The following is a 27,557-nucleotide window of genomic DNA, read 5'->3' on the forward strand; positions in this document are numbered from 1 at the left end:
CAAGTCACAGACTGTTCAAACCCCTACAACGACCGCGACCGGGCAAGGGGCTCTACCGCAGTATCAAGAGTTCCACCACCAGGCTCTGGTGCAGTTTTAATCCGGCTGCTGTCAGGATGCTGAATGAGGCATAAGCCTTGTTCAGCAGGCGGTGCAAAAACTTTTCTGGCTCTTCCTGAACACACCTGTGGATTATACCAGGGACAATGACTTGGACTTAGCTCCCCCTCGGACACACCTGTGGACTACACCAGGTACAAATGACTTTTTTGTTGCACTCCCTCATGGAGCTACTTGCGGATTATACTAGGGTCAGTCCACCCTAAGTGGACACGCACTGACCTTTTGCACCTTAATCCCATGTATAACGCACTGACTTTTTTTTAATTTTTTTTATTGTGCTCTTTTTCTCTAAGCACCTTAACGTCCATATGTATATCATGCACAGTATAAGTATAACATGCACAGTATACATACATTGCTGCTATGCTCAGGCACCTTAGTTTTTTATTATCTCAGGTACTTTGTAAATATGTAGATAACTTGTCTGGCCTTCTGTTGCTCTCTTGTTTTGATCTCCTTCCCACTTGCCCCCCACCCCTCTTCTTCTCCCCCCCCCCTCTTCTTTCTATGGAAATTAACGTTGCGATGGGAACGATGTAAAAAAAAACGAATTTCACCCACTTCTTTACCTTGTAAACCTGTGATGTGACAATAAAACTGATTCTGATTCTGATTCTGAAGTATTTGGGCTAAGTCATTTCAAGCCTCTAAAGTGAAGCCTTTAATTGAATTGCACAATCAATTTTCCTCTTGTTGAATGATTACAAATAATAACATGGCACATCAGCTGGTTGTGTGTGTGAAACTTTTAAATGCTTATTATGCAGTGGTGGAAAAAATACTAAAACTTTTTACTTAAAGAAGCAATAGTCAAGAAAAAAGTACAAAAGTATTGGCATCAAAATGTACTTAAAGTACCAAAAGCAAAAAGTACTCATGATGCAGATTGTCCCATTTCAAGTTTTCAAATGGATACAAATCTTTAGCAGATCTACAAGCTCACAATGCCTCGCATCGCAACCGCATTGTGAGCATGTAGATCTGCTATTTTCAAATGGCTGTAAGTGGTTAATGTATGTTTTGTAGGCTACTCTACTAATAAGAACAATCTACAAAGTCAAAGTAACAAAAGTTTTCAATAATTGTAGTGGCGTAAAAGAGTACAATATTTGCCTCAGAGATGTGTGGAGTAGAAGTAAAAGTATAGAAAATTGTAAATACTCCAGTAAAGTACAGTACTTGAGTAAATGTACTTTGTTACTTTACACCACTGCGCATTATTATGCTCTCCATCTACATGCAGTTTCTCCCAATTACTGTCGGCGGGCAAAAAAAGTCAAGACTGACGGATTCCTCTCACTGTTGTGGTCTATGAGCCCTCCCCTTTAAGAGGCTCTTTGCCCTAGCGGTAAAGATGAATACCAGAACGCTCGCCCCAAAACACAGTCGCCCCGGGGCAAATCCGGGGCGACTCTAACCGTATCCTCAGTAAAAACCTATTCATGACCTTTTAATATGCCTAACCTTATCCTCTGTAGCGTTGGTTCTCAAAGTGGGGTCTGGGGACCCCCAGGGGTACTTGAGGGGGTTCCAGGGGGTCCCCAGCTAAATGATGGATAGGAACCAAATGGACCCTTATGGGTCTGTAACTCTGAGAGTGTACATTTGTACACTCTCAGAGTTAAATTAACATTGATTTTACAATATAAATTGGGGTCCCAGAGATAGAAATGCCATTAAATGGGGGTCAGTAGCCCTAATGCATGTCAAACTGGGGGTCCTTGAAATTAAAATGGTTGAAAATCACTGCTAGAATCTTCTCTTATGGGGGTCCTTGGCATATATTTTCAGATGGGGGTCCGTGGGGCCAATAGCATAGGTGTCAATTTGGGGGTCCTTGACATGAAAAAGTTTGAGAACCAAGGGGGCTCTGTACAACTATGCCTAACCCTAAACTTATTATTTCTGACCTTATCCTCAGTAAAACAAATACAAGAGAATAGAAGAATAACCACTGGGGGCGCGCGGTCCGCCAAAAAGAAAAAGAAAAAAAAAGAGTGGGGGTGAGCGTGTTTTGGGGCGAGTCTTCCGGTTACAGTAATGATCACTGAGCTTCCCTGGAGACTCCATGGAGAAGGGAATGAAAACAGAAGGACTCTGACTGGGAGGATCATGGCGACGCCGCTCAGCCGGGACTCTTTACCTGAGCGCTGGTCGTACGGCGTCTGCGGGGACGGCAGGGTGTTCTTCATCAAGTGAGTGGGTTTTAACGAGCCCGTTATGTTGTGTTTTTACGGTTTAACGGCTGAGTTACTGCGGCACGCCTCAGCCCTGGCTCTTTCTGTGGCTGGCTGCCTGCCGTTGCTTTCCTCTGGGGTGTAACAGGTGTTTTTTTTTCTTTCCTCTCTGATCAGTGGTGGAAACAAAGTAGCATACTCGCGTTTTGGTACTTAAGTGAAGCAAAGTATCAATACGCAATGTGGAAATACTGCTGTTGCAAGTCAAAGTCAGGAATTAAAAAAAATTTACTTGAGTAAAAAAAGTACAGAAGTAATGGTATCAAAAAAGTACAAAAGTAAAAGTACTCGTTATGCGGAATGTCCCATTTCACAAGTTTTCAAATACATTTTCATAAAAAAATCTTTTGACAATAGCATTACAAGCTCACAATTGTCAAATGGCCGAAATGTATATACTGTAATAGGGCTGAAGTGGTTAATGTATGTTTAATCTACAAAGTAACTAGTAACTAAAGTTTTTAAATAATTGTAGTGGAGTAAAAAAAAAAGGTACAATATTTGCCTCTGAGATGTAGTGGAGTAGAAGTAAAAGTACTGAAATAATCAAGTAAAGTAAAAAAATACCTCAAAATTGTACTTATACAGTACTTGAGTAAATGTACTTAGTTACTTAACACCCCTGCTCTCTCTCTCTCTCTCTCTCTCTCTCTTCTCTGTCTCCACAACACAGCGATGAGACCCACAGCACCACCTGGCTCCATCCCCGGACCGAGGAGCCTGTCAACTCCGGGCACATGATTCGCTCAGGTAGAGACAGACTAGTCTCTAAACTAAACCAATGGTTATCAAACATTTACATTTCAAGGTCTCCCCTTAACTCTGACAGTATACAAATTTGTATACTGTCAGAGTTACAGACTTGTAAGGGTCCAGAGAGAGTCCCTGGAATCCACTTTGAGAACCTCTGCTCTAAACTAACGTGCCATTTGTTTTTAAACAGGCTTATCTGCAAACTGCAGCTTGTGCATGTTTACTTTTCACCTGGTCATGCTGTTTCTATTGTGTTTACAGAGTACATTAGTAGGCCTGTAGAAACTTTAACGCAACCCGCACTTAACACCAACTTGTCTTTGCCTGTTCATTTATTTTTCAGACTTACCCGCGGGATGGGAGGAAGGATTTACAGACGACGGGGCGAGCTACTTCATAAAGTAAGCATTTTTCATGTTGGCTTTTTTTTGGAGTAGGTCAGGTGCAACAAGTTACTCACCTGCGGCACTTGAGTTAAAAGATGAAAGTTCCACGGCGGAGCTAAAAATGGCCCTGTTGCTAATTCTCGACTGAGATTAGTGGTATGAGAAAGTCGAACCCATTGACCACCTGCATTTATTAAAGGGGCATTTCACCCATAATGCATCTGAACTGTATTTTTGTTGAAGCTTTGTTATCCATTTCCCCCCCAGAAAAGTGGAGAAAATGCTCTGAGCCTTCATGGAAGGGGTTCTCTAGTCTAGTTTGTAAATGGCATAAGTTGTTCTATAACTATGGCCAGTTGCCTGTCAGGTGACAGAGTAATTGTCATATCATATATGTATAAATAGCTATTTGTAAGATGGTTTATTGCTTTATTGAAGTATGCAGAATAAACAAACTGTTGGGTGAGAGTTCCCTAGGTGTCCTTCGTGCTAGGGAGGCTATACTAAACTTGCAAGCTATACCAGAGCCAGACAGCATGCAAACATCAGGTGTATTCATTCATTAGTTGGCTCAAAACTGAGTGGTGTGGGTTGTTTGTCGGTTTATGTTGGTGTATTCCTCCTTTTGCTGAACATCTACAGTATCTGGCTGTTGAACTGGTTGTTTTGTGTGCAACTTTCATTTTGTGATAATTATTTTTCATGTGGATGTGTGTGGGTTTAAGCCGTCTGTTGTTGTGATAGGTCCATATGAAACAATATAGTGCATGTGGGCACTGCAGTTGCTTTCCATCTCTAGTTGCTCTTATCTGAGCCATATTAGATGGCTAGAGATCAGAGATAGGCTATATTCAAAGCGTATCGGCTGTTAATAATAAGGACACAACTTCCTCTAAAGGAGCGTTGTCCAGTCATGCGGAAAATGGAGGGCCAAGAGTTTTCATTCCAAACAAACAGTACAATGGGAGATAGATTTCAGCACATCTCTGGTTGAAGGTGTATTTATCCACCTAGCATAGTATTGTGTTTGAACGAAAGCCTGTTTATAGTGGCTCATGCCTGAGGGGGGGGGGACTTGTGATTCCCGCACTTTTTTCAAGAATTATAGTAATTTGAATTAAACGCATGCGGCCGGTTGCCTCTATTGGAGTAATTACGGTAACCACCTGGATGCTTTCTGCACACTGTCTGTATCTGTTCTGAAGCCGGTGTCTAATTATTAAGTTTCACACCTACGTCACACCGCCGATCCGACCAATATTATGAACATATACCTGTAGCCTATACCTGCTGTAATAAATGCGTGTTGTACCATAAACACACAGCATGCACTACCACTATACGTGATATCGCTTCCCAACTAAAGCCTGGGGCACAGCTCCGTTTGTAAACTAAATTATGTTGTCACATTGTTTATTACTAATGCAATACAATATGGATTTAGCGTGAAATTGAAGTGAAAATGTTGGATGCACCTAAATTATATCTCTGCTGTCGGGCAGAAACCAGCTAACTCCAAAATGTTCATTTTTCAGGAAATGACAAAAACAAAACAAAAAGTGGAGTTAGGAGGTTTTGTTCATCATTGATAAGAACAGCTGAATGGACCTCCAAGTTCACAATGAGGTTGTCGGTCTAAAGGGGGTGGAGCCTGGAGTCAGCAAAACCAGCTAACTCCACCCCCCTTTGGTGGAGTTAGCTGGTTTAGCAGAAAGTTTGAGGATCCAATGGAGTTAGCTGCTTTTGTCAGAAGCGCTTTTTAATACTTTTCCTTTGTTCAATATTTTTTTTAACCAACACACAGACTTAAAGATTGTTCAATAGCACTGATTTATGGAAAAATAATGCAAAAGCGGAAACATTGAGTTAGCTGGTTTCTGTCCGGCAGCAACAATATCATATGCTGGTGCATCTAAATGACAGTTACAGGCGCACCAGTACAACCAATGTAAAAAGTTAGTTTGGAGCCCTGCTAGATGTCCAACTGAAGCAGCAGCATGCATGGTCAAATGAAAATAACGTAACATTCTGTCATTGCAAGCTGTGTGTGTGGGGGGGATTTTGTAGAGAATTTTGGTAATATTTCTTTCGAACACTTTTCCTCCAAACTGTACCGAAAAACATGGTTTGAGGGCTAACAGAACCGGCACTACTCAAGTCTACACACTGGCTGCATGTTCTCATACTGTCTGATGATGTAATGTTAAACAAACTGTGTTCTCTATGTGTATGTATATCTCAGTCTCGCCCTGTCTGTCTCTCTCCATCTCTCCGTCTCTGTCTGAGGCTCGCTCTCTCCCTCTCGCCCCCTCTGTCTGTGTATGTGTCAGTACGGCGCTGTGTGGTAGAGACACTGCGTGACATTGCAATCTTTAGAAATGTCCCCAATGATGAACAAAAAAAACTATGTTGCCAATGTTGCCAAGCCAATGTTTGTGTAACTATAATTTGCTGAGAAATTAGTTTTACATGATTCTGTTATCAACTAGGATGCAAAGTAGTAGTTGCAGCCGATGGGACGGGAGCTACTGTACTACTAGTAGTGTAGATCCCATATGCCGGACGGATAGTTTGCACCTGATTTGCCACTTCCTCACAGACAGGTATCCTATCCTATAGGCTGGAGGGGCAAATTGGTCTGCGATGTGATTATTAATTCACCAAATCCACAAATCTACAGCAACACTTGATTGGATCCCTCTCGTTCCCCCTTTCCACTCCGCCTGAGTGGTTCTTTGAAGTTTGCAAAGGTAAATGGACTGGGGGATGTGGAAAGTTGAGATTGTGAATTGAATTAAGTTAACGTTAGCCTAACGTTATAGGCTATGTCAATTATTTGCAAGCTAACTGATATTGGCATAAATCATCAATGATTAGCAGGAAATTATTGAACATCAAATTATATATACATTGTCAGATCAATGTCTATGTCTTCCATGCTGGCATTGATTTCAATGAGCTCCATGTCTTGACATAACTCCCTCTGTAAAATATGAGAGAGGCTTATTTACGCCAATAATGGTCTTTTATTAATCTCTCTGAATTACTGGTCAACTCTCTGTCTTTGCAAGCAACAGGTCCAACTCGCCAACTCTACGTCCAGAACACAAGCAATGCCTTCCGCATTTTTTGTTATAGTAATGGTAAATCTTTACTGTATATGACCCCCCCCCCCCCCACACACCCCCACCGCCCCCTGGCAAGCAGATAGTGTACATACCTGCCAACCTTAAACTGTGAAAAGGGAGATTTTCTGGATTATCGGGGTCAAGGGGGGATGGACCCACCACGCTCCCACATACTGTTACATCCAAGACATTTTCAAGAACAATGCTATATATTGTGTGTTTGTGTGTGTGTGTGTGTGTGTGTGTGTGTGTATATATATATGTGTATGTGTGTGTGTATATATATATATATATATATATATATATAAATATATATATATATATATATATATATATATATATATATATATATATATATATATAAATAATATTTGTGTCTGAGTCAAGAGTGACAGACAAAAGTAACGTTACATCCAACTCAAGACAGACATCACTTTTTACATTTGTACTCAAAAGCCTGTTTCCATGTTTTTGTCTGTGAACATGCATGCACGCAAAGATTTGGGTCTCACATGGTTTTCACCATGACAGCTCAAGGCAGGTACCTCAACCCATGCTTTGATAGTCCACCAACTTTTGAGTGTGATTTCCTCCAGAAAAACAGGGACAAACTATCCCTTCCTTGGATCTGTGGGGTTCTGCGGCTTCCTGTCCAAAGCCATAGTTTTACTCCTTCTGAAGGGTATTTGTACAGGAGGAATGACGGTAAATTAAGACCCCCCCCACGACTTATCCAATATCCTCAGTAGTGGAGACTGTTTTTTTTTGTTTTGTTTTTTTAAGGCTACATTTATATAACATCTCTTGGGGGTTTAAACATTGTCTGTTCGGGGCCTGGGGAAAAAGCAGATGTTTTTACAGGAAGCAAAAAAAGAGCAACATCGCTCCCTCTGAGTTGGAATGTGTTTTTGTCTTTGGAAACTGGTAGCATTGTTAGTCTTATTGTAAGAGAGCAAAGGCCGAGAATTGTTTCCTTTGTTTTGTATTTAATCGGCTAAGGTATCTCATTGATGTTGTGTTCCAAACTAGACTGGAACTGTTGTTAATTTGTCCAAAATTACAAAATGAATGACATCAGAAAGACGGGTGAACCCCTTGGGTTTCTGTCTGTAATGAAGCCTGTAGTTTAAAGTTAGAAAATTGTAGAAACAAATTAGATGTCCTCCATTTGGAAAATTGTGCAATTGTCCATTTGTGCAGCATTATTGAGACTGCATTTAATTCCTGTGACCCCTGTGATAATGACAGTGACATGACAGTGTGACATGTCAGTATGACCGTGAAGTGCTGAGAATACAGTTAGAAAGGATATAGCCTTTCAGGATTATCTGTCATTGAGAGATCTTGTGACATCATCACCAATTTAAAACCTCTTTGATTTGAGAGTCTTCTGGCCTGAAATTCATTTTTGAAAATGGTTATGATGAGCGCTTGGGGGGAGCTGTTAGGGGTTAACTGCCTTGCTCATGGACACTTCGACACATAGACTGGGGTCGGAAAGCAAACCGGTGACCTTCTGCTCACCAGACAGGCCTCTAGCCACTAAGCTACGGCTGTCTTATGTATAATCAGATATGAGACAGTATTAGACACCACACTGAAGAAATGAATGAAATAAAATGAATTATATTTATATAATGGATAATGATTTTGGTGTTAACCTACGTGCATCACTTCCATTGTGTTTGTTTTGTTTTCCCTAATGACAGACAGTTGACTTCATGAATAGAATAACAAGCCTGTATGTATACGCTTTGCTTGTGCCTTGCTGATTTGCGCATGCACCGTTGCATTTAGTCCATGAGTGACCTTAATTTTGTGTTATGTATCATGACTTACTGGCCGGTGCCATGAGGAAAAATGTGTTGAGTTTTGACTTTAGCATTGCGTAAGGGGCATTCCAGTGTCTGCGCAGCACAAATCATTGTCTTTGAATAGACTAACATCTTATATAAACACAATTAACACTCTCACCTCTGCTGATTACAGGAACATTAGAATCAGATAATAGATTTGTGGAGAATTATGAGTGAGGAAGACCTCTAAATGTTGTGTGACTCTTGAGAGAGAGAGAGAGAGAGAGAGAGAGAGAGAGAGAGAGAGAGAGAGAGAGACTCTTTGACCGCATTTCTAGGCAAGAAGGCACTGTAGTAAACTTGAAAGAAGGAATAATGTCTTTGAAATGCCACATAAATTGTGAGTGAAATATGAGTCTTTCAGATCGAATGTAATGAGAAATAAATGATTTCATGAATATAGTGATTTCTTTTTTTTTTTTAAGATTTTTTTAATGCCTTTTATTGATAGTGAACTACAGACAGGAAACGGGGAGAGACAAATGGGGAGTGACATGCAGCAAAGGCAGTCAGGATCGGGACTCGAACCCACGACGCACTGTCAGGCTACATTAGAGCTTAAGCTAGGCCTGCGGTCCGGGCCATTAGTGAATTTCTTGTTTAAAATTGCAGAGAATTAAATGGAAAATGTAGATGTAAGTTAAAAACAGGGTGGGGGGGGTTACAACTTGGGGAAAACTAATTGAGAGGTATGGTGAAGACAGCTACAGATGGGTCCTTGTTCCCCTTATGCTCTCCCCCAGCAGGAGACTCCTAGTATGGAGGGGAGGAAGGGAATGGAGTGGGATCAGAGCCAGGGGATGAATGTGGGGGGGATAAGCCTCGTGCAGGAATTTATGTTAGCTACGACACTTACACTGGCAGAAAAGAGATACACACCATTACTGCATGATAAGAATGGAAGGAGGGAGAGAGAGAGGTCGAGGCATGACGAGGTGGGGGCAAGAAACGAAGGGGAGTGAGAGAGAGAGAGACGGTCAAGAACAGGAGAGAGGTCAGAAGTACAGCATGTGTGAATACAAGTGGAATCAGTATCAGTTTAAACAATGTAATTGAAATGTGTCTTTTCGCATATCCCTGCTCGATACGTATGCAACATTGCAAACCTGTCCGAGGCAGTGCAGTGCCCCTCGAGGGTTTTTGGGACTCAGTGCCTTGCTCAAGGACACGTTGACTTGGCAGAGTTGGTGGGTTACAGTTTTCACCCTCTAATCAACATTTTTGTGTTGCATTTATTGCTTGAAAATCCGTTATTCATGTTGAGCGACACCGTTGTGAAAGGGGGAATGTAAATCGGGCTTTACTTAGCCTCTGTCCTTGGCATTACCCTGCAGTTATTATTACTAGAATAAGGCATTAGAGATAAAGTGAATGTAAGAGTTTGGCTCTCCTATTTGACCTCCTCCAGTTGGCTATAAGCTTTCTACTTTTGGAACAAAAATTTATTATTGGAAAATGACTTTTCTTACTTCCATTGCCCAATAAACTATCACACACGCATGCACACTACTGTACCGTATGATGCTATTAGAACCAAAGGAGAGTCTAAAAGCTGAGTATATGCAGGGTTTCATCCCTGGCAATTGCTACACCAGTTGATTTTGTTTGTGATGATTGGTGAAATTAGCTGATTTACTGTTTGGCTGGAACTGAACACACAGACCATCCAGGACACAGTTGTTTATCACCGCTTTAGAACATTCTGTTTTCATAGCAAACGCAGTGGGAGACAGGAGGTCATTTTATTTCTCTCCTCACTCTGACTGAAAACAAACAAATTTACTTGACTGATACATTTTTGTTATTGATTCATTGCTCCGATATCGAGTGTTAAGTGTTGTGACACTCGCCCTCATACATCAAACAGCGTGGCTCTGTTGGCACCGATGAGACGCATTGTCTGCAGTGCCAATTGTAATTGGTTATGCAGGGATATTTTTGTTACTATAGTGTTCATGCATGAATGGCAGCGTAAGCACAATCATGGTATCATGAAGCCATGACAAAGAAGCTTATCTCAAAGCTGCTTACAATTAAGTTAGGACTAGGAGCAGGTCCTAGACTTGCGAGACTTAAAACGCATAAGGCTTAGTATAACCCTGTATGCTGGAGTGGATGCAATAAAGACGACTTGAGTGCTATCCTTACAAATGGATTATTTTTGTCATTCATCATTGGAGCATTCATGTTACATGCATGTTGTTTTTCTCTGTTGCGCAAGTATTAGACATGTTCACATCTGGCAGCTGCCCAGTACAACAACTATCTATTGGCTACAGCCACCGCATCTTCTGCTCTTGACTACTGAGCAGCATCACTGGAGCAGTCGGGGGGGCTAAGCATCTTTCTCCAGGGGCACCACCGTAAGTGTAGCCGATCACCTGTTTTCTTTGCCTGTCTAAATGAATCAATAAGCTTCAATTCACAAGCAAATCTCTTTGGCCTAGGCTTAAGTTACTGCAACACTGATCTGGCTTAAATTTAGATGTAGTCTGGAGCAAGTACCTGAGTGGCCCCATTGTGACTGTCCACTCAGGCAGAGAGGACTCCTTTACACATGCTAGGCTAGGTATGGGTTATTTTTTCCCCTCCATGAAAAAATGCCTATGCTAATAAGCTTGATAAGATAGAGTCTATCTTATCAAGCTTGTCAACCTACAGTTTAAATACTTTCAGGTGATTTGTCTATCTGATAGACAAATCACCTGAAAGTATTTAAACTGTAGGTCCAGTTTGTGCTCTCACTCTGCGTGGCTTTTCTTTGTCTTCCAATGAAAAGATCTTTGTTTGTCTGTGGTTAAACCAGAGAACCAACTGTTCCCTGGCAGCCAAGTAAAGGCTTGTGAGGAGAAAGCAAACAAAACCTCTTCTTGTTTTTCATTTGTCTGAGCAAGTCTCCCAGAAACGGCCAGAGAAGTTAAACATTATTTCTAACAATCATTCTAAGGACAATCTTTAAACCTGAGTGTTGACATTTGTGATTGAGCTGGTCAATATATGGAATTCTTTAAAACAGAAAAGTTTTAATGAACAAAATGAAGAATTCACTTTTGAAGTATAAATATTCTTACATTCAAAGTCTTCAAAATCATCTACCCAGTATTGGGTGTTTCCCTTTTTACACTATTCAGAAATCTGATTGGTGAATTTCACAATTACAGTATAGAGGTTTTGAGAGAATATGACTGTAGCACTAGCAATCAAATGAAAAATGTTTTAATGTATAAGAAATCTTCTTTTTATATAGGATAAAATACCTACTGTACAACATGGCTCAATTGGAAAGCAAAACACTTCATTGACAAGGTCAAGGCTCATCATGAATAGAATTTGATTTAAGATATTTGTAGTGACAATTGATAGTTATAATTTTCAGAGGATGTAGTGTATTTTCTTTATTTTTTATTTTGTTTCAAGTTCCTTCTCGTTTACGTTTACCGAAAGGAAAGGATATATCAAGTTGAAATGGGTACAAACATTTAGAAAAAGCTAAGAAATAATTCTATATCATTATGCATACAGAAGAAAACCACAATTACCCCATCAGCGTCTGTCTGTTTGTTTGTTAGCAACTTTACAGGAAAGTGGCCGCATGTAATGACTTTCTGAAACTTCCTGGAAAGGTGGTCCATGGTTCCTAGATGACCTGATAACATGTTGGGGGTAATTGGATAAAAGTCATGGAAAAGGTCAAATATATTTTTCTGTGGTTACTTCATCACCATATTCCAAATGACAACAAAATGCTCTTTCTTCAACTGTATCCCTGAGCTATTATATACATTGAGGATAGTAGGCAGCATGACCTTTGACATTGAACAATCTTGAAAGGTCAAACTCAAGCAAGTCCATTTGGAGAGATTGAAAATAACTTTATACTTGAGTTGACATGTAACCACTTGAACCCCAGCATCCCTATTCTGGCGGGAACATTCGCCAAAAATAGCCGATCTACAAGCTCTCAACGTGTCACAGCGCGAAAAGAACACACAAAGTACAGTGCGGATATACAGGTCCGTTTTACTAGGATCCAAGTGGTTAAACTGAAGTGCTATTGATGAATTCCAAATGTTATCTAAGTAGTCTGCGGCACCCCTGGACTAGTGCCATGGCACCCTCGGGTGCCACGGCATCCACTTTGAGAAACCCTGCTCTAGTTGATATTATAATTCAATACTCTTAATTTCTCAGTTTGTCTTGGTGTCAGTCACCGTCACCTGAATACAGTTTGCGGAAGTGGGTAAATCAGTAACTCTCTTAAAGGTGTCGCGTGTAAATCATTTCCCTGGCTCTCTTCGGATGTTGACACCTCATCTATGTTCCCACGGCGTAATAATGTTAAAGGTTACAGCGTCTTTGCAGAAGTCCTTGTCTGAAACTGCATCAGAACTTATGAAGCCGGTAGAATGTGACTGCATTTAGATTGAAACTTGAGTTAAAGTCAATGCCTCACCTTTTCAGAACACTTTGCTTTATGAAGTGGTGCTTTACTTTTCAGGGGGGCAGGTTGCCAGTGCTTCTTGTATTTAGGGGCTGGGCAGCTATGCTGCTGGTCCCTCTTGTATTTCAGATTCTTCTTTTCTTCTTCTGCCACGAAATCTGCCTCCCCAATGCATGAAAATAAACGAAACGTTGGACATAGTATAGGTCCAGCCCTACCAAGCTTCCTACACTGCCATTGTGGGCCAATAGTCCAGTTGGTAGGAACTGTTGCAGACACCGTCTAAAGTAAAACTTTGAGCTGCCAGGATTTGAATTATAAATTCTGTCACTCTGTTTTTCCCATAACTGTAAAACGAATTAAATGCAGGGGTCATCAATATGTCCGTACACGGACAAATGTGTCCATGGCAAAGACTTGGTCTTGTCCGTGGCAAATTTTTGATTTTCTTTTTTACACACCATTATTATGTTCTTATTTTGATCATAAGACCCAATTACTGAATGTCACTCTCCAGGTTTTCTTCAGAATATGTTTGACACTGATTTACTACGTCACTATGGCACATTAGGAGTCCACTAGGACAGTGGTTCTAAAACAACAACAAAAAAGTACTAGCGGTTCTCAAATGTTTTATTTGCAAGGACTCCCTTTAACTCTGAGAGTGTACAAATGGAACCAAATGGACCCGTAAGGGTCCATTTGGTTCCATTTGTACACTCTCAGAGTTACAGACCTGTTATGATCATTCAGGGCTAGCTCTTTATGTGTTTATTATTGTCCACTCATTTTGTACAGTATGTCTGTGGCAAAAATTGAATTTTGACCAAAATGCCCACCACAAGCCAGCATGGCGATGACCCCTGAATAAATGCATTTTCAGGTCGAGATACAAATGTTATCCAATCAGGAGAGAAAACTCATATACAGGATAAACAAGGGAAATTGGAAGTAATCATAGAGAATAAATACCTGAGGACTTCAGGAGAGACAGTATACCCAAATAAAATACTGGAGCACTCGACTGGTCTGCATGTACTGTATTTATCATTTTGCAGGGGTGACTGACGTTTTGTCTTGCGTCTTCCTCAGAGTCAAAACAGGTAATGAATGAATCAAAATGGAAGTAATGACAGTAATGAGCAGACAAAATTGAAACTGGAACACTATACATTTGAAGCTGATAAATGGGTACTCTCTCCAAACTCCATAACTTTTTTTGTGTAAAACACTTTGGCGTTGAAATGTGCTATACAAATAAACGTTCCTTATCTTGCCTTGAATATTTTAGTAGGGTATAGAGTAGTTATTTGCTCAATGCACTAAAGGAGTAAGCATACTGAACTGGAGTGGTATTGGATTGGAATGAACTTGAATATTTGATGTTTTATTGCACCAGGAGGCAAGTAGAGGAAGAATAACTTTGGAGAAAGGGCCTGAGATTTCTGCTGAGAAGGTCATAAGAGTATTTCTTTTTCAGTGAAACGAAGAAGGTTCCCTAGAGATGGAGGATGCTGAGACAGCCTCCACTCACTGTCTATTTCTCTCCTTCTCTTTTTCTCACTGTTTCTGTTGTCTGTTTCTCTCTTTATGTTTTACCCTCTCCCTCTCCTTCCCCCTCTGTCTCAGTTTCCTTCGTTCATTCTCTCTCTCTTACACACTTTTGCTGTTTATTTCCATCACTCCATTTCTTTGCTCCTTTCCTCTGCCTTTCTCCCCTGCAAGCTCACTTTTGTTTTCACTCCACCCACGATTTGTTTTATTCTAAATCTAGAGTAGCCGATTATTGTTTACCCCTTTTTTTTTTACCAGTTTATTTGTTATGGCTATTACAGCTAAATTCAATACTATAGATGAATAAACACAGATACTAAACAAATATAATATATAAAGAAATATAGTTCAGTCAGATAACTCTTGGCGTTCAGCCCCTGCTATACATTACTCCCCGCTCAACACATTTGCAGGCAACCATTTAACACATTGAATGCCAATCGCGTAGATCTACGCGAACCTATTTAAAGCCGCAGCGTGCCAGTCGCGTAGATCTACGCGAACCGCCGATTCCCATGTTAATCGCCCAAGGTGCACTTTCCGAATTTTTTTGATCCATTTCCGTTTCCGGTTTTCGGTCGGAAACGGAATTATTCGGGTTCCGGTTTTTTCGATCGTATCCGCTTCCTGTCTGGGATCCTGTTTAAAACTCGATTTTCTCGGTTTGTTGTTTTTCTCCTCGCTGATCACTGTTTAGCGTGTATCGGCTGTAGCTTCAAGATGGCGGCTCGCATTTGGAAACTGTTTTCGCTGGACGTTTCTCACGGATCCGCTGTGTGTTTAGAACCAAATGAACGCGCACTTTTAACTTATTTAGCGAGGTCTGTGGCGACATGATAAAAACAAAAAAACAACAATAAAACGCTGGCACTGGTGAGTACATTATGAGATTAAACTCTGGCATGGAATGTGTTAAGAGCAGGCAGATATACTTCTATAACAAACCCCCCCAGGGGAAAACAGAACCCTTAGGGAAAGCTGAGCCTACTGGTGGTGCTGGGGTGGTGGTGGGAGCAAACACAGCACATACAACATCTAGTGGCATCACTGACAGCGTGAAGAGGAAGTGCAATGAATCAGGTGAGCTTAAGTAGACCGCCAAGTTGGTCAGCTGCTTGACACGTCACATATACAGCACATCGCCCACATAGTGCTGCACATGCATATAAACCACTCGAGTATATCTGCCTGAACTAGCTCGCAGGCTACGCATCATTTCTTGAGCTTCTAGGAAGCAAACACTATTTAGAAATGTGACTCCTTACAAAATAGTACTTCAATTGAGGTTTGATTTTTACTTTTGTGATGAATTAGGCTAAACTTGTTGTTTTCAAGTATATCAGTCAATCTGCAGACTGCAGATCTGTCAATTCAAGCTAAGATAAACTAAATTCTGAATTTCATGCTTGCATCAACACCTAAGATTTTCATCATTTTCTTGAACAGAAAATAGAATCTTACTAAAATGGGTCTTCAAATATACCTCGACAGCTGTTCATACACTATACCAGAGCAGTAAAGCCTATGTTTATTAAATACTTTGTTGGAAATAAATGACTTTCAAATACCGATAGCAGCACTGTTTGTCCATGGGAGCTTATAGGTATTTTGGTTCTGACCAATTGAACTGGTACCATATTGGCACCGGTTCTCGGCGCCCATCGCTATCTCACAAAATTAAATAGAAATATGTGAAATTGAAGCGGCAGAAGCCCGACCAGACAGAATGTAGCACAGGAAGCTGTGCTTCAGGTACAGGGCTCATAAAGGGAGGGTTATGAAGTGAAAGTTATAGATATAAAATTATAGATAGAGGTTTTACAGCCGTGTTCTCTGACTGCAGAGCGATGAGTCAGCTTCTGGCTGACTCACCACATTCACACTCCTGCTGGGAAAAGTATTGGATGTGTGCAAGGCTACCGCTGGCTAATAATTGAACTGTATGTGTGTATGTGCATTGTGTGTGTGTGTGTGTAGGTGCATGCATTCATATGAGAGAGATAACTTCCTTTGTGGTCACTAGTGTGTGTATTGTGTGTGTGTTTAAAAGTATTGGCTCTGCACTGCATGTGTACATTGTTTCACCACAGTAGCCTCTGTCTAACCTTTCATCCAGTATCTATAGATCAAAGAATAATGTCTAGACTTAAAAGACTCCTTTTCACCAGAATGCCAGTGCCACTGATCTAAATGCCATTCTGCCGGTCTCTATCATCTGCCATGCTCAACCCACTGAGTTGCACGGGGGAATAGAACCTCTAACCCAGGAGGCAGTGTCTGTGCCTTGCTCGACCCACTGAATCTTTTTTTTTTCTCTCTCTCTCTCTGCCTCTCTCATTTACGTTTGTCTTTGATACAGTTACACTCTTTGAGGTCGTCTCATGCTTCTTTCTATCTTCCTCTCTCCCTCTCTAATCTCGACCCTCTTTCCTCCTTCTTCTGTCTTTTTTCTACTTTTGTTTCCAATTCTCTTTGGTGCAATCACACTCTTTAATGTCATTTGAGGACGCGTGTGAGTGTGTGTGTGTGTGTGTTCTTTCTGGGCGTGCGTATGCATAAATGCATACTATGGGTGAAGTTAGTTGGCAGACTGAAAATGGATGTGTTGAATATTTAAGCTGCCCCCGAGGGCTATGGTATTAATCCCCTTCCTCTGACAACAGATCTGAGAGAAGGAGAGAGGGGGAGAAAAGGAGAAAGACCGTCACGAAGAGAGACGGAAAGAAATAGAGGAAGTTAGTGAAAGTGTATTGTATTCTCACTGGGACGGTACCATGATGACACCTGAGACTATAAACTGTACACTGAAGACATGTGTTGTCAACAGATTTTTTCGGTGTTAGCCCCGTTTCCTGTCTCCGATCTGTTGACCTGAAATGTAACCGTATCCTCTGTGGAATGGCTCTGCTTGGTAATTGCACAGAAAAGCAGAAATTGCCACGGTGGAGTCTGTCATTTGTTTCTTTCTTGTCTATTTTTGGTACCCTTAATTTTGGCTTGTGGATTTGAAATATTAACTGGATAATTACAGTACACACTATCAAAAACAATATTCTCTTAACCCTTAAAGGAGCACTTCACCCCTGGAAGAAGTTCCAGGGGTGACCACAGGGGGGACCACAGGGGGACCACAGCGTATCACTGCCTATAACTTCAACTCCCAGAATGCTTTGGTGCCTTGTGGCAGGGGAGGTTCCATGTGGGTGTGATCTCCAACAATAACATCCAAACAGCATGCCAGTGTCGCCATGTCTGCTTATTATAAGCGGCTTCTTTCTAAAATGTAGTTGATATTTGGGCTTGTTTCCAAATGTTTTGATTGCTGTTTAAACCAGTGGTTCTCAAACATGTTCATGTATTTTTCCACAGACCCCCATCTGAAATTATAATTTGTGGCAGGGAGCCCCTAACAAATATGTGTCAAAAATATTCCACATTTTGAAAAGCAAATAAAAATATTTTGCAAAAAATCCACATTTTGGACTTTTTCCCCCTCAAGATTTTTTTGTAAATAGCAGATCTACAAGCTCACAATGGGTTGCGAAGCGTTGTGAGCTTGTAGATCAGCAATTTTCAAATATATAATATCCCATGTCTAGGTAAAGTGCTCTTGGCATAGTTATTTTTCTTTTGGGCTTGTTTTCATAGACCTGGCTGCTTATTTCTCTCACAATATCTGGCAACACTGGCTGTCCTCGCAAACGTTCATCTAGTTACATATTATGTCCAAGGATTCGTTAGTGATGTCATATCACTGGGACATATAAGTATCTTCATGCACTTTCACTTCCGTGTCGCATAGTATTGACATCACTGTCACATCCTTGGTATTATGATCCTAGCCTTTCGTGACGGTGTTTGTTTACCAGCGCTGCCACTCCACGCTGTATTTTTTTTTTCAAGCTTGCGCTTATGAAACACTACACAGGATTATTATTTCATGTCAACATTCAAGTACAACTATCAGAAGATAACTCAGGTAAAGTAATGTGCAAGGGCCGCTGGCCGCAGCTAATGGGAGTGGCCGAGTGGCGAAAGAAGGTTGAACAAAGTGTTACGGACACCCCATTGGGGCTGTCTTTTGAGATGGTCTGACTGAGACACGCCGAGACATGTAGTGCGGAAAGGAATGAGACCAATCTCTCATGATGCAAATAACGTCACGAATATTGCGAAGATTACTAGATATCTAAAAACACAGATTATTCACAAAAAAAACCCAGGATCTTGTTTCTTGACTCCTAAACTTCATTAAAAGACCGAAAACTTCTTCCAGGGGTGAAATGGCCCTTTAACCCTTAAGACCTGGGACCCATCTGTGCATTTTTTTATTTGAGCCAAAAAGCATTATTTTACACTCTGGCTATTCAAAAATAGCAGATATACAAGCTCATAGCGCGGCACCGAGTGCCGCGCTATGAGCTTGTAGATCTGCTATTTTTGAAAAATCAAGAAAATATGTGCAAATTAATATATTTATATTCTTTTAAAGTGAACATTTTTAACTCAAATCTTTGCTTCTGGGGGGTCCCTGGAACAACATATTTTGAGATGGGGTCGGCGGCCAAATACATAATTTTGGGGGTCCTTGACATGAAAAGGTATATAAACATAGGTTTTTCAGAAAACAGTTAGGATTTAGAAGACATTAGTAAGAATCGGCCTCAGGTCTTAATGGGTTAACTGGATAATTACAGTACACACTATCAAAAACAATATTCTCTTTAGTGAAGTCACACAACAAAAACAATATTGTAACCTCAGGACTGTACAGGACTGTGTTGGTAGCCTATCTGTGTTGCCCTCTACTGGCTATTTCCAGTACAGTTTTAAATCTTGCCTATACATCATATACTGTACTGCAGTGGTTCTAAACCTATTCAAGCCGTGACCCCCCAAAATCATCCTATTTGTACTGGGGACCCCCCACCCCGATAAGCACTTGGAATGTAGGAGTTGAGGCATCACATTTAGTTTGACTCTGTTCCACAGATAAAAAGAACTGTGATAATTTCTTTACACTGCCATAGTTGAAGATGTTAGAGCTGCCCCGAATCATCAGTCAGATGAGCCCCCCATCTGAGGGTTTTTCAGTCAAAGGAGTTTTATTTCTTTTAATTATTTGTGAGCTTTTTTAATGCCTTATTTGATAGAATAGTAGGTTGACAGGAAATGGGGAGAGAGATGGGTAGTGACATGCTGCAAAGGCCGTCGGGATCGGGACTCGAACCCGCAACGCGCTGTCAGGCTACCTTGGAGCCTAGGTGCCCGGGCCAGTCAAATGAGTTTTATACTGGTGGATAAGCATGAAGTCTAGGACTGCTCTAGCTTACTAGGTCTGTGGGACGTTGCCTACCTTAGCAGCATTGTTGTCTAACTATAGCTGCAAGGTCAATTGGAAGAACTGTTAGTAGCGGTTTTCCACAAGGTGAACTGTACATGCAATCTGGTTACAATGTAGTTTTCATTATTCACTTTTTTATTGCATCATTTAAAATGACGAGTATTTGTGTGCATCGAAAAATACTTGTTTAGCTTGTACACTAGTGTATTGACAAGTAATGAATGAATGAATGAATGAACATTTTGTGAATCTCTCTCTTCAAGATTTCACTTTCACTACACTTGGTATTTTCTGGTGCAAGAGCTGTGATTGGGCTACATTTTATTTCTCAGATTATTCTCGGATTTTACTGTACATACAGTAAATACATAGGATTATGGTAGGCAGGCAGGCACGCATGCAGACACACACTCACTCTCTCACACACACACACACACACACACACACACACACACACACACACACACACACACACACACAGACAACCCCTGCTCTAGACGACTTGGCCTTTGGTCACGTCGTAAAAATGTCATTTTGTTTATTGATTGCAATTGCAACCAATATTAATGACTTGGTCACTATGAATACAATGGGAAACATTGTGTGGAATCTTGTTGACAAGCCCACACAGCACTAAAGCGTAGGATCAGTGCTTCGCCACATGCCTGGCCCTGTTGTCCACAAACAAGAACGGTGCTCGGGCGGGGCAGGGGGGGGGGGCAGAGCAGAAGGCCAGACTCAACATAGAACAGAGGAGGAGGACACACAAAGAAAAGGATTGACGGACGGGGCGAGAGCGAGGGAGGTGTCCAAATTGTTGATACAATGTTGTAACACATGTGTAAATGTCTGGCTGTGCTGTGGGAGATGGCAAGAATTTTTGATCCTGGAGTTGGAGATGTGAGACTGCGAGGGCCAAGCCGGGCCGCACAGAAACACATTAGCATTTGAGCCGAGAGGGGAAATCATGTGAGGGAGCACCAAGGGAGGAGGACAGGGGCTGGAGAGACAAGAGGAGACGGAGGAGACAGAGAATGGGCTGACACCGCTCTGAACAAAACAAACAGGAGAAACAGACTGAGAGACCAGCAGGGAGAAAAGGCAGGGAGACTTTTTTTTTTTACACAAGGAGAGGAAACAGAAGATGAAAGAAAAATAGAAAAAAAAAAATTTGTGTTTCTGACATTCTTGGTGTCTTTGATCAAAACATAGAGACACGCGGAATTACAAGCAGTCAAGTGTAATGAGAAACCCAGAGTAGCAGGACAAATATTATTGTGGTGGAAAAATCTGATAAAGAAAAGAGTGCCAAGCAATTAACATGCAAAGGATTGTCCTGACTCCACTAAACGTCTCGTATCTCTAAATGGATGCCGAATTGCCCGATAAATGTCAAAGCTAATTGGTGGACAGTTCTCCGGTTAAATATTTCATATCAGGAAACAATTTAAGTGCCCTGCTCTTTCGGAACGTCAATTGTCGTGGAAAGGATGGGCAGCTGCTTCGGCCGCGACCCAAACCGAGGCTCGGGTCATGAGCTGGTCCCCATCAAGCGCCACGCCACCTGGCCCAGGACGGCCAAGGCGGTCAGCCTCGATGAGTACGAATTTGCCACATGGGACCTGAGGCGCAGCACCAGGTAGATTAAAGATCTGCATTAGAATATGTTATTAACAACAAGACAGTGCTTCAAGCATTCAAGCATTCTCCTCTACCAGCGTTCTACTTTATCTGCATCTAATCTGGCTCCTCTCTCTTGTTAACCCATTTAGACCGGGAACGCATCTGTGTGTCATTTTTAGATTTCCTTGGCTATTCAAAAGATAGCAGATCTACAAGCTCTCAGTGCCGCGCTATGAGCTTGTATATCTGCTATTTTGTGCAAATCAATCAAATCTTTGAATATATATTTTCAGAGCAGAACATTTGTAACTCAAATCTTTGCTTCTGGGGGTTCTGCAAATGTCTTCTAAATCCTTTAAAAAAAACGTATGTTGCTGTAAGTGGTTCTCAAACTTTTTCATGTCAAGGACCACCCAAAATGATATGTATTTGGCCTTGGGACCCCCATCTCCAAATATGTTGTTTCAGGGAGTCAGGGACCCCCAGAAGTTGTAACATGTGTTACAAAAATGTTTGCTTAAAAAAAATACACATTCAAACATTTGCACAATTTCTCGGTGCCGCGCTACGAGCTTGTAGATCTGCTACTTTTGAATAGCCTAAAGAAATCTTAAAATGGCACACAGATGCGTTCCATGTCTTAACGGGTTAAAAAGAAGAGAAAAGCATTGCCTTTTCTACTTGTGTTGTTTATCCAAACCTTTTGGCATCGTTTTAAAGCAATGCCGTATTTCCATGTTGGTGATTTAAGGAACGTACTGTAAGGTTTCTCTGCCGTTGAACTCGTATTTCTCGGAGCACCGGTGGGAGCCAAATGCCGACGACGTAAAATAGATGTGCTCCTCTCAATTATTTCAAGTGGTATTTTTTTCCCTCGCTTCCATTGATCCTCCAGCAATCTCAAGTTCCTCCCAGCCTGTTACATGCTGTTCCTGTTTTGTTTTGTGGTGTGTAATGCCGTCCCCTGTTGTACATCACGTCGTGCACTATGAAGCAGGATTTGTGTCTGGCAGCTTTATGAAGCATGGTGGAGCACAGCGCGCACGCACGCACGGACGCACCCAGGCACGCACGCACGCACGCACGCACACACACAGACACACACACACACACACAGAGTTTCCGTGTATTATATAGACAGATATTGTCAGCCCTGATTGTACATGGTGCAGCTTTCTCATGACAGATGTTGTCTCGTACACACACACACACACACACACACACACACACACACACACACACACACACACACACACACACACACACACACACTGCATGCTTGTAGGTGTTTATAGTGCTATTTGTCTACTTTATGTGGGTTTAACCCATTAAGACCAAAACAGTTAAAAAAAAAAAAAAAGTTTTCATGATTTTTCAAAAATAGCAGATCTACAAGCTCATAGTGCGGCACTCGGTGCCACGCTATGAGCTTGTATATCTACTATTTTTGAATAGCAAAAGAAATCTAAAGTGACACGGATGCGTTCCAGGGCTTAATGGGTTAAAACTAAAAGTACATTGAAGCATGCACAAACACACATGCACACATTGACAGTAAACAGGATTAATATTTGGGCTGACAGACAGGAGGCATATGACAGCTTTACTGTCGTGCTCAGCACGTTGTCAATGCTACTCATCCAACCAGGCCATAAAACGGGTAGAGAGCCTCTTGTTTACAAGGGGACTTTCACATACCTTATACAGCAGAGGTTCTCTCAACCTTTTTCTGGGTCAGGGCTCTCTTGAAAATATTGAAAGCGTTTGCGACCCACCCATTTGACCACTTAAAGGGATATTTCACTCAACTTTGGGTCATTTTATTGTCTTCTCAGGCTTTTGTGAACACCCCGGACAGTTTTTAAGTTGCTTGATTCAGTGTTTAGATATTTGATATTCATTTTATCAGACACGCCCCCTTCCTGTACAAACCCATTGTAACCTCAAGCAACTTAAAAACTTTCTGGGGGGCTCACAAAAGCCTGAGTAGACGATAAAATGAATGACCAAACGTTTTTCTTAACACCACTTAATATTGTTATATTATCTTTCAAATCTTGGGTGTTTTGCCAATTATCCGGGGGCACTCTTGCAATACCCTCACAGGGCCCCGGGTCCACAGGTCCACTGCCTTACAGCATTGGTTCTCAAAGTGGGGTCTTGGGACCCCCAGGGGGTCCTTGAGGGAGTTCCAGGGGGTCCCCAGTTAAATGATGGATAGTTACAGTAGGAACCAAATGGACCCTTATGGGTCTGTAACTCCATTTGGTTCCATTTGTATACTCTCAGAGTTAAAATAACATTGATTTTACAATATAATTGGGGTCCCAGAGATAGAAATGTCATTAAATGTGGGTCCGTAGCCTTAATGCATGTCAAACTGGGGGGTCCTTGAAATTAAAATGGTTGAGAATCACTGCAAGAGCCATACAAATCTTCTCCTATGGGGGTCTCACCCTGGCACATCTTTTCAAATGGGGGGTCCGTGAGAATAAGTGTCAATTTGGGGGTCCTTGTCATGAAAAAGTTTGAGAACCACTGCCTTTTTACAGCATAGAGCAGGTAAAAGAGGAACAACTGCCTTTTGAAATGATCGATCAATAATTTTTTTGTCACGCCACCATTTATAGCCACTAAGCTTGTAACTAAGAAGCACTTAGTGATGCAGGTGGAACCACAGCCTGGTGGTGGCATGGATTACTGAAAACCTCACCAACACACCACAGTACCCTCACACTGCAGGGCAGCCTGCCAGATGTGCTGCTGAGCAACAATTAGCTGGCGGAGATGGTGGACACAACTACTCTACAAGTTCCTGGGGAGTGTCACATGAACAATAAACTGCACTGGTCTGACCACACTGATGCAGGAAGACTGCTGCACAGTGTTGATTTTGACAGCAAATTTAGATTTAGTTTTAGTCTTTTGAATACAATTTCATTTAGTTTTTGTCATATTTTAGTCATCTGAAATGTTTTAGTTTTAGTCATCATATCTTATTTTCTATTTAGTATTATGGTATTATGGTATTATAGTTTAGTATTATGGTACAACCGTTTCCCGTTTCCCCCGTATTTAAAAAACAAAAGTAACAGTGTCCATTTCAAAATCTTTTTTTTGTCATGTAATTCAATGCAACGGGCATTATGTTCTGTTGAAACTAGATGCAACGATATAAAAGTTGTGTTTGTGTTTCCCCCTTATTATGTTCTTTGCATTACCTGCGGCAACGGGGAGCGCATGTGTCAGGGAAGTTTGGTTTCACATTGTAAAAGTTTATAATGCATTAAACGGGTCATCTATGAAGTAACGTAGTTATAATGTGCTGTTACACTGTCTGTCCTTATAATGCATTATGACCAGCACTTTTTTGCATAAACCTTGTTATAAGTGGTTATGCATAATTATAAACATTTATAACTAGTGTTATGAAGCCTTACGAGTACATTATAATGCATTATAGTGTTACTGTACCTTAACATTTTATGTTATGTTATGCTGCAGCTATTCATAGACCACCACAAAGTAAAAACAACCCTTCTATAAATTGGACCAGATGCGATCCATCCGCCCAGCAGGCAAACGTTCTTTTTTCTTTGCCTCAGAGATAATTTGAAATTCTAAACGCCTGTGGAAGAGGGGACAGCATTTGCATTTGCAGCACTGGATATTGTGCATGATACTTTAGAAAAATCTGCAGGTAAATATACTGGCTGAGCGAAAAGTCCCACAGTGCTCTTTGATTAACATCCAATACCCAGTTACGTGTTGTGGTCAGTTTACTTAGAGTGGCTGGAAATTAAAGGCTAGGAATCCTGTAAATTAATTGAGCACAGGTGATGAATTCGGGGAAATGAGCGCTGTGCTGAATGTATGTGGCACATGGCACATTCAAGGTGGCACATGCCCTGTTTTGCAGAAAAGGTTTTTCTTTGGATGGGATGGATGAGTTTTTCGAACAGTGTCGATTCTATAGGTTTTTATTGATTGCGTGTGTGTTGTCAGCACAGTTCTGGAAAAAGCCAAGGCTATGCAGCCTGTCTGAGGCAAGCATGTGGGGGTGCATCCATTCCATCACCATTCACAATTATGATAGCACCTGTGTGAGGATGGTCTGTTTTATCAAGGCTTTTATTTTTGCTGTTCTCAGAGAAGTGTTCGCCTCGTAAAGTTGTGTGTACAGTATTTTGTATGTCTTATGTGTTCTCATGAATTCAGACTGTAAGATGGAATGCCAAATAAGCAACTCTCATCCAAATGTGACATACACATGATTATACATTCAGAGGGAAAAGGGACCACACTTAGTAGGCCAGTTAAAGCTAGTTTGTTTTCTCCAGACTAGAAAAAAAGCTATAATTAAAAGTCTTTGCAAGGTAATGAAGACAAGAATGAGAATATGCATTGTCATGGAGTCTCCCAGCAGGGGTTTTAACATGGTTAAATGTCACATCTGTTTACCACTTAGACTGAGCTGTCTCAACCCAATGCCTGCTGTACTGTGGCTGTTTGTGGTATGCGTGGGTGCTGACATTTTCTGTGGAAGCTCAGGAATGCACAGAGCCAGTGGTTAACTTCTCCATATTGTCAGATATCCTTCAGAGAGACAAGGAGAGACGTACGTAGCAGGAAATTGGTGCAAACCTGTTGGAGATGAAAGGGAAAAGTGGGATAGAGAGTTGCAGCAGGAAATACTGTAAGTGAGGAAGATTGGTTAGAAATGAAAATCTATACTCATGCCCATGTAATCATCAATACCAATTCATGGTGCGAATTTCATTGGAATAACATTTAGGAAAACAAACTGATAGTCAGTTAGCTGTTGAGGGAATGTGTGGAGACCATAGCTAGCCTTTGGAGGTCCGTTTGTGTTACTATTAATGCAGTACTGGGTGTGGAATTGGCAAGCGACATTGATAGCAATTTTTTTAATGAAACCAGATGCAATCTTTAGTAGGGAAGGTATCTATTTCATATATTAGCAGCAACAAATTACAGTTAAATGGCTTAAAAAGGACCCCCTACCCATGCTGAGTGGTTAACAATTATAAGAGATAACTATAGGAAGAAAAAATATACGTTTATATTGAGATTGCAGTGGCAGCTCTTCGTAGACAGATGGACACCACTGACCACACATAGCTGTGTGTGCACGTGTTTGTGTGTGTGCGTGAGAGTGTGGAAGGTGGGGGGATTGCAGTGGGATGGATAATTATGTGAAGATCATGCACTTGGTGGGAGGCTGGGCAGTAGCTGAACTGAACCAGTTTGCAGCATTATGCAAAACATTGATTTGATTGACTTGTAGTTGTGTACATTTTTATGTATCACATTCATCCTATTCATGTTTAGTTATACTTGTGCTAATGTGTTACTTATACTGTTAGGTATACAGCTAGAGATAATGAGGTAGTCCTTTTTTCCTTTTTTTGTTCGATGTTTTTGACTGGGGCAAACATTTAAGAACAAGACTTGTGTGCTGTGCCCATCAAGGCATTTCTCTCTGAGAGCAGCGTATGTTTTGAATTATTTTCAGTAGGAGCACCGCGTGCAATACGCTTTGCTAGAAATGGCAGAAGCATAACGGAGTGCTGAGCGTTTACTCTGCGCGGAGTTGTGCACGTTTATCTGATCGCCGAGTTGAAACATTTTCCAACTCTGGGTAGAATGCTGCGCTCACTTTGTAACTAGACGCTTTGCCCTCAAGCTTTCCCAGATGAGCGTTTTAGAAGAGCTTCTTGTGTTTTAAAGCAGCTCATCGACTCCTTGCTCATATTCAAGGATGACAGTGAGCTTACACACTGCTGTTATTGCACTGTGTAAAACACTTTAAAGAGAGAATTTTAACAACGGAAAATAATCTGTAAAATTGTCTATGACTCTATAACATATTCTGTTGATATAGGCTTTGAAACTATAGAGAAAATGAATCAGTTATGTAAATAATGCCTATATGATATGAAATGTTCTACTGGCTGCATTCTGTGTGACACCGTATAGTCCATGAGCCAGACAAGATTTCATTATTAAGAGTGGGCAAAACCAAACCTATATTAAATTGTTCATAGGGTCAATACGAGTAAATAAATATATGATAACCTCTCCACAGGAG

The 27,557-nt window shown here is 41.2% G+C and overlaps 1 protein-coding gene across 9 annotated transcripts in view; it reads left to right on the forward strand.

Annotated features, from left to right (window-relative positions):
• The first annotated feature begins 2,203 nt into the window (after nt 1–2,203).
• The window catches only part of plekha7a (pleckstrin homology domain containing, family A member 7a), a 176,388-nt gene continuing 151,034 nt past the window's right edge, over nt 2,204–27,557 (forward strand). For 8 of the 9 annotated variants that reach the window (XM_080436725.1, XM_080436728.1, XM_080436733.1 and 5 more), the window contains exons 1-3: nt 2,204–2,318; nt 3,034–3,110; nt 3,457–3,514. In XM_080436725.1, coding sequence (XP_080292851.1) covers nt 2,236–2,318; nt 3,034–3,110; nt 3,457–3,514 — 218 coding nt within the window. In that variant the 5' untranslated portion in view covers nt 2,204–2,235. Of the gene's footprint in view, nt 2,319–3,033; nt 3,111–3,456; nt 3,515–20,758; nt 21,462–27,557 lie in introns of those variants that run through there. The other variant, XM_080436732.1, reaches the window with a different exon arrangement.

Source organism: Gymnoscopelus braueri (assembly GCF_963280865.1).
Source record: "Gymnoscopelus braueri genome assembly, chromosome: 9".
NCBI classification, from domain to species: domain Eukaryota; kingdom Metazoa; phylum Chordata; class Actinopteri; order Myctophiformes; family Myctophidae; genus Gymnoscopelus; species Gymnoscopelus braueri.